This window comes from Chinchilla lanigera, unplaced genomic scaffold, assembly GCF_000276665.1.
Source record: "Chinchilla lanigera isolate Chin_1 unplaced genomic scaffold, ChiLan1.0 scaffold00147, whole genome shotgun sequence".
NCBI lineage: Eukaryota > Metazoa > Chordata > Mammalia > Rodentia > Chinchillidae > Chinchilla > Chinchilla lanigera.
Genome location: NW_004955548.1, coordinates 2,073,390 through 2,081,300, shown reverse-complemented (window position 1 = coordinate 2,081,300; position 7,911 = coordinate 2,073,390). Strand labels below are relative to the sequence as shown.

At 45.1% G+C, this 7,911-nt stretch overlaps 2 protein-coding genes across 2 annotated transcripts in view; one reads left to right on the top strand and one right to left on the bottom strand.

Moving 5' to 3' along the window:
* Il1rapl2 (interleukin 1 receptor accessory protein-like 2) overlaps positions 1–7,911 on the bottom strand; it is a 1,160,877-nt gene that overhangs the window by 542,322 nt on the left and 610,644 nt on the right. The gene's annotated exons all lie outside the window — the stretch shown is intronic.
* Positions 1,182–2,778, top strand: Tex13a (testis expressed 13A). Its single transcript, XM_005412010.1, has 3 exons — positions 1,182–1,244; positions 1,453–1,943; positions 2,042–2,778. Exons 2-3 carry the CDS (start codon positions 1,485–1,487, stop codon positions 2,738–2,740), a joined length of 1,158 nt encoding a protein of 385 aa, XP_005412067.1. The 5' UTR covers positions 1,182–1,244; positions 1,453–1,484; the 3' UTR covers positions 2,741–2,778.

The following is a 7,911-nucleotide window of genomic DNA, read 5'->3' as shown; positions in this document are numbered from 1 at the left end:
GAACTCATGACCTTGCACTTGCCAGGCAGGTGCTTTTGCCACTGAGCTAAATCCCAGCCCCAAGAATTTTGTATTATTCCACTTAAGAATATGTGAGATGAATTATCTACTGTGGGTGCTAAAATAAATAAGCAAGAGGTCAGAGCCTGAGGATGTCTCCATAATTTGAGTTTTTTAACCTAACAGACTGCAACCAAGTTTAGTAAAACTTAGAAGTATAAAAAAAGCTGAATTTCAACCAATCACAAATGGTCAAGTTTCTGCCAATCACAAGCAGCCAAGTGATTAGACCATGCCCAGACAAGTCAAATGCTTCGTCACACCATGCGCAAATAAGGCAAATTCTTAGCTGTAATCAATTTGGTCATTTCTCTACTTCCATGTTTGGCCTTTATATTTCATTGCTCATACTTATGTGAAGAGTTCTCTGAATCTCTTCTGGTACTGAATACCGCCTCATTCATGAACTGTTCTTTACTCAAATAGATTTTTAAGTTTGCCTAGTTTTTCTTTTAAGAGGGAATAAAGTTAATTATAGTATGAACATTTTGAATTTTTGGATGCCTTTATGACATGTATGAAATTGAAATACAGGTCAGGAGTCAGAAAACTACACGCAAAATGATGCCAACTGCCTGATTTTGTAAATAAAGTTTCACTGGGACACAGCCAGGTTCATTACTTTAGGTATTATTTTAGAATACTTCTATAATACAAGTAGTTCAGACAGAGATCCATTATCCACCAGGCTCTCTCTAGACTTTTTATAAAAAATATATATATGTTATCTAACCCTTGTATAGAAATTCAAAAGTCTGAAAGAGTAGTTTCAGAATTTTGGAGGATGTTGTGGAGGTGGGGCAGAGACCACTGTGAAGTTGAAGCTGTGTTCTATTCTGGAACATACCATCTCCATGAGAGGGCCTTGCAGCCCCTGGTGTGGGATAAACTCACTATAAATAGGAGGGATTGGAATTTTTAGATTTGCTGATAAGAACTTCATTTTCTTGGTTCTGAGTCTCTTCTGAGTACTCCTATTTCTTCCCACCTTCCAGGGCTTTCACCCGTGTGGTGGGCTCCTTAGTGTCCCAGGAGACCGAAGGACCTTCCTCTCACACTCCCTCCCACCCCTGTACTCTCTGGAAGTTGGAACAGTCCCAGAGTAAAAATCTGGACAATTGGCCTCACAACTTCCTTTCCTTGGTGACCTGAGAAGGGGAAAGACCCTCCTGGCCCTGGCCCTGGTAGGCAGGGGTGGTCAGTCTACATGTCTTCTGGGCCCTGGCTAGAGAGTTGAGGTGTCCTTGGGAAGTGTCCTAAGGTGGGGGAAAGCCTATCTAGAGAGTCACTCTGAGGGTCAAGGTTGGGGAGAGGTGTGGTAGGAGGAGGCTGAGGCAGGAGAGGAGGGCTTAAGAGGGAGGGAAGGGACAACAGGTTGATCTATCTCAACAGGGCCAGCAAGGCCACTAAGGCCCTTAACCATCATGGCCTTGAAACCCGAGGACCCCTGTACTGGATTCCAGCATGACACAGTGGTAAAATTCATCAACAAGAAGATGACCAGGCACCCAAAAGGCCCCAAGTTCTACTTTCAAAATCTGTCTCTGTCCTGGGAGGAGATAGAAGACAAGATCAAGGCCATTCTGGAAGACAGCGAGGTGCCCAGTGATGTTCAAGAGGCCTGTACCTGGGGCAGCCTGGCCCTGGGCATGCGTGTAGCTCGCAGACAGAGGCACTTACAGGCATACAGGGTGCAGTGGCTGCACGAGTTGGCCAAACTGCACAAGTCAGCCACTCAAGCCTTGGCCTCGGATCTGAAGCAGCTCATAGAACAGCAGGAGGTGGAGCGCAAGGAGGCTGCCTTCAAGCTGTGGCTGGCCCATGCCAAATTGGCCCAGATGCAGAAAGAGAGGGACCTGCTGAGATGGAAGCTTGTGCAGGCGGTAAGATAATCCCCCCGGCCCCCACTCCAGCCCTACACCTGTACCCCCACCAGGCCCCCACCCCCAGGCTGTGTCTCAACCCGCCCACTTCTCTTCAGGAGCTAAGGGCGCTCCCAGGGCCAGCTGTGCAGGAACCAGACACGGCTGCTATCCCAGAGGTGGAGATACTAGGAGCAGGTGAGAAGCAGGAGGAAGCAGAGGCTGAAGCTAGTGCCGCGGGTAGAGGAAGAAAAGGAGAAGAAGAGATGGATGTGATCAGTGCAGCCTCAGAGGAGGCCACACAGGAGCTAAGTGAAAGCCTCCTGCAGCTTCTTGAGGTTGTCCAGCAGAAAAATTACACCTCTGGCAGAGAGAGAGAGGGCGATGTTGGGCCTGTAGAAACAGCCACGCTTTATCTCTCTGGGACTCTGCAGGCCACGTCCACAGCCTCACCGGGACCCCTTCCTGTCCAGCTCCCTGCCTCTTTCACATACAGCTACTCAAGCCCTTTGTCCTGTTTCCCAGCTGCATCCACCTCATCCCCACTAGCAGCCACGAGCACAGCACCTGTTCCACCTCAGCTGCCCCCTCACTGCTCAGCCTCCAATTTTAACTTGTGGTCTGATGTGTGGGCTCAAGGAGTAGACCCTCCAGAACACCAGAAAAGGAAGAGAGACTCTGAACACCATCAGCAGAGAAAACATCGAGGGCATCGCAAGCCTGGGGATTGGAACTGCCCTTGGTGTAAGGCCGTGAATTTTTCACGAAGGGAAAACTGCTTCCGCTGTAGGAGGGGAATCTGGCTGCAAAGCCCTTAGTAAAACCAGCAACATGCAATAAAACACTGCAGTAGGAAGTCTGTTTTCAGAGGCAAGAGCCTGCATGGAGTGTGGGGTAAGGGTGGCAATATGGGGCCAAGGAAGTCACAGGGTTGGGTGGGAGCTGGAGAGGGTGCAGCTGGCGGGGAGAGAGACACGTTTTGATGATGATCCCTTTTATATTCCATGCAGCACCCCAGAACTGCTGCAGCTTCCTGTGTGTGTGTGTGTGTGTGTGTGTGTTCATGTGTGTGTATGTGCGCACATGCGTACATGTGTGTGTATGGATGTCTCCCATCCTAGTGTCTGGTGGACCTAAAAGCTACATTTATAAACCCTCCTACACTCTGCTACCATGCTTAGGCCTCAGATGATGGGAGCACGAGTGGGCATTTGACCCATCCTGAGCCACACAGATTCTCAGGCTAGAGAATATGAACAAAAGGCAGAGTCCATACTCAGAATGGGGTTGTGCAGTGCAGTAGTGGGTTGCTTGGAGTTGGGGCTGGGGTCATAGGCACAAACACTGAGGCCTAGCTCTGACTGTGGGGGAGCAGAACCAGGTACTTTACAGAGGATGTCTTTTAGGGGATACCAGCACAGTGTAGAGCCCAGGAAACGGAAAGGTATAAAGGAGTATGGAGGAGTTAATACAGTAGCTCCAAAGAGCTGTGGAGAGTGGTGGTGACTCAACTACTTTTCCCTTCCTGCAAATGTACTATGTGAACATCCACTTTACCCAAATCCCCTTTCCCTATAGCGACTTCAATGTGTTCCTGCTGTAGGTAACCAGATCATTTCCAAGTCAGAAACTGGCACCAGGAGAGCAATTTGAAACAACAGACTATCAAATAGTGGAACTGGTTGGGGAGTTCCAACACGGTATGACAAATAGTAGGGATTCCTGCATCCTAAGAGCCCCCAGGGATGAACTGGATAGGAGGCTCCTGTTCAGAGAGTTATATCAGAAGAAATAAAACAGGCTTAGGGTTATAGGTCTGGGATTAACCTTAGGTCTGTGCTTGATTCAAATTAATATGCAGCGATCTGCCACCCCTAAGCAAGTTCCACATGGCTGTATACAGAGGATGCCAACATCAACTACAGGTGAGGACTACTACCACTGCACAGCCTCATGAGGAGAATCTTTCCCAGTCCCTGCTGGGTGGAACCAGATATGAACAGGGAACTCATACCACTAGGAGGTGAGTCAACAGCTGAGAGAATCCTGAAGGTTTGCTGGTCCAGTCCATGGGCCGAAGCATGGTGCTCCCTTTCTCCAACCCACTGTCAAGATGTATGTGGAGAGAGGCTGGCTACAAAGCTTTCTGTGAATTCAGAAATGTGAAATAGTACCTAAACATAACAATGGAAAATCAGTTTCCAGGGGGTGGGTGAGAATGGGTGGTGGGTTGGTTTGCTCCTCCCCATCTGATGCCTACAAGCTGCATGGAAAGGGTCATAGGTCCTTCAGCCCTCAGAGAGAAGGATGGGGAGCAGTTGCCCCTGGACCAGACTGAAATAGAATTGGAGGAACCGTGGATATTGCCTAGGGAATGCAGACCTAGAGACTAGGAAGCTGGTGTGGCCCTGGGACATCTCTGTGGGCACATGACTTTGGGTTGTCTCCTAATGCAGAAGGGTGTGGACAATCACCATCAGGATTAGGGGCCAGATTCCTAACCTACAAATTTCTATTCACTTTCCCATTCATGAATGTTGTTGATATTATTTACCTCTCTCTAGGACAGAAATTTCTTATCCTATCTTGACATTTTGAGATAGAATGTTATTTGTTGCTGAGGGCTGTCCAGTGCATTGTAGGATGTTCAGCAGAATTCCTAGGCTCTGCACACTAGATGCCCCTGGTACCCATCCAACCCTGCTCCCTCAGTTGTGACAGTGGAAAATGTCTGTGGATATTGCCAGATGTCCACTAGAGTGAAAAGCATACCTATCTGGGAATGGTGCGGGCAGTGAAGTACTTAGGAACAGTCTGATCAGGGTAAGAAAGGAGAAGGTCACAGAGGCTCAGGAGCCCCGTGAGATAGGAGTTGCAGCCTGTCCTTTAGATCTAGTATTTACTTTGGCTCTTAAAGCAAATCCAGGAGAGTGGCAAGGTAGAAGCAAAACTGCAAGAGTAAGGCGAGAAGGGGAAGTAAGGAAGCAGACTCAGGAGAAGAAGCTCTTTTCAAGGACAGAAGTTGGCTGTGAAAGGATGGAGTCATGTGAGATACATGATTGATAGTTTTTTGAATATGGGAGAAACCTGAGCCATAAAAGTGATAACAGAAAAAGTCTGAAAATAGGAGAAATGTGAATGAATGGGGTAGATCGTGCATTACCATATTGCAGTCATGGCCATGGTATTATTAAATTCACAAAATCCCTCTAACATTTCTGTTAGTGTGTGTATATATATATGCTCTGCAATTTATAGACGTATGTTTGAGTACATATAGAAAAACATGGGAAGAAATTTATGAAATAATGAATCACCTAGGAAAACTGAACTCAGGGTCAGGGGTGAAAAGAAGGGTGGTGCTTGGATATAGGGTGGTGTTTGGTAGAATAGGACCCAGGAGATATAGGGCTTTTTATGTAATTCTGTTTTATAAAAATAAAATAATAAAATGCTCACAAGTTTTTTCTTTTTTCATGACATGAATTAACTGGCTTGGGTAGACTCAGAAAGGCCGGTTCTTTCTCTGGGACAAAAAAAAAAAAGAAAAAGAAAACACATTATGTGGTTAAAGAATGGGAAACCAAGGCAGCTTTTGTACGTGTGTCTTTTAGATGAGGCAGCGCGAAGTGAGTGAAGACAGAAATACAGAAGGCCGTGTGCAGCGGAGAACAGTATGCATAGAAATAACCATGGAGATGGGTAGGGTGGAGAATGAGGACCCCGTTGGTGTAGCACTCAACTAGAGGAAAACCCTTGACTTTGGATGGCAGCAGGAACCCAGGAGAGGGCAGGGGAAGGGAGGGTAGGCAGTTTCCGGAAAGCTACTGGACACTATTCTCTCAGGTATTGTTTTCATCATTTTTTGTGAAGGGATTTGGCCTTTTAGGATTTAGATGTTACTTTTGGTAGGATTATGGAATGACAAACATATTTTTACAACTTCGTGTGTTGTGCCTATATATTTTTTTCTCTATAAGTCTAGAGAAAAGGATTCAATAAGCTAAAATAATTTTTTCTTCCATCACTGAATTCCATCCATAAATGAAACAGGTGATCTGCCTTGGCCTTTGAGCACCCAGGCAAGGATGCTTAATGCTAGGGCAGGTTAAAGGGAAGATACCTTTCAAAACAATGTTTCCAAAGGAAAGGCCTAGCTCTAAAGGATGAGAGAACACAAGAAATGGGGTGAGATTTCACTAGAATCAATGCCTTGTTCCAATTCAGTGAGCGGTACCTCTAAAAAAATTAAAATGTTCCTCTTTGGGGTTGCCTTTTGAGATTACAACAAAGTGGTGAACGAAAGAGCCAGGCATGGTGGTGCATGCCCGTAGACTCAACACACAAGAGAGGTGAGGCAGGAGGATCACCTTGAGTTCAAGACCAGCTTGAGCTACATAGGAAGTCCAAACCAGGCTGAACTATATAGCAAGACTCTGTCTCGGCAAAACAAAACAAAACAAAACAAAAACAAAGTGGTGAAAAGGAATGACCAACCAGTGTTCCTGTGTTCACCTTCTTCTTTCTGATGACCTATCCACATGCTGGAAAGTCAAACTTGGCTACACTTGTCTGTAGAATGATAGAAAGTAAAAATAACTCAAATGGTATTTTATTTAGAAATGACAATGCTTTCTCATCTTTGTTTAATGTAATATGAGATCAAAGTCAAAAGTTGGCCAGGGTGGGCAGAAAGATTAATTAGTATAGAAAACTTCTCTGATGTCTTAAGAATCACGGTTTTCTATGGCTTCTCACCATGCTGTAAATAACCAGTGTTTCCAGCGTCATTTTGTTGCATGTCACCTCACAGAATTGTCTTCCTGCTATCAATTTTTTTTTTTTTTTGGTCTTTTTGAGACAGTGTCTCACTATGGAGTTCAGACTGGCCTTGAGCTCATTTTGTAGCCCAGGCTGATCTCGAACTCACAACAATCCTCTTGCCTCAGCCTCCCGAAAGCTGCGATTATAGCCTTGCGCCACCATGCCCGGCCTGCTATCTATTTCTATTGGCAAAACCTAACATATTTTTTGAAAGGAAGGATTCACGTGAGCAAATTAAAAACCAAGTTAAAAGGAGGCGAGATCTCTTGCCTTCAATAAAAAGGATGAATTAACAAAGTCAAATCAAGTCAACATAAAAGTTCCAAAGAACCCAATATCAATGAAATTGAAGATGTAATTAAAAACCTACCAATAAGGAAAAGGATGTAAATATGAAATGTGGCCCAAACCCTTTCCTTGTGGAGAGTGAGGAGAAAGGCATCAAGAGGTGATCAGAATAACAGGAGTAAAAAGTACAAAAATGCATATGTATCTCTCAGTATCCAAATAAATACATATACTTTGCTATTAAAGAGTATAACTTAATGTTGAAAAGGCTGTGTGCAGGTCAGTGCCTACGTTTTCTTAAAAGAGATCAAGGCCCAAAGTGGGAAGCAGATATCTCCCTCCTACTTAGTTTTTTGTTTGTTTGTGTCAACCACAGATCCAGATTGCACCCACTAAATACCAATGCTCTGTCTTGCCGAGACGGATTCTCTTCATTTTGGTGAGAGAGTGAAGACTGCTCTGTGTGAGTCCCTATCTCTGAGAGAACTAGTGGGAGTGCATGCTTTGACTAACAATGCTGAGGTCAGACACTTTGCTGTTTTTCAGTGAGTTCGTTTCATTGAAGAGCTGTACTCCCTTTAAATATACATTTCCTCCATGGAAACATCATCTGCTACAAACATGTATTATTACCTAACTGCAAGTTAATGTATCCATTAGTTATGTCTCTTCTTTTCTAAGAACTGGTCAATGTCTCAAAATATCATGTTTAAAAAGTATAACTGAAGCCAGGCATGGTGGCGCATGCTTGTATTCCTAGCACTCAGGAGGCTGAGGCAGGAGGATCACTGCAAGTTCGAGGCCAACCTGGAATGCAAAGTAAGTTAAGGCCAGCCTGAACTGCATAGTGAAACCCTGTCTCAAAAAGACCAAATAT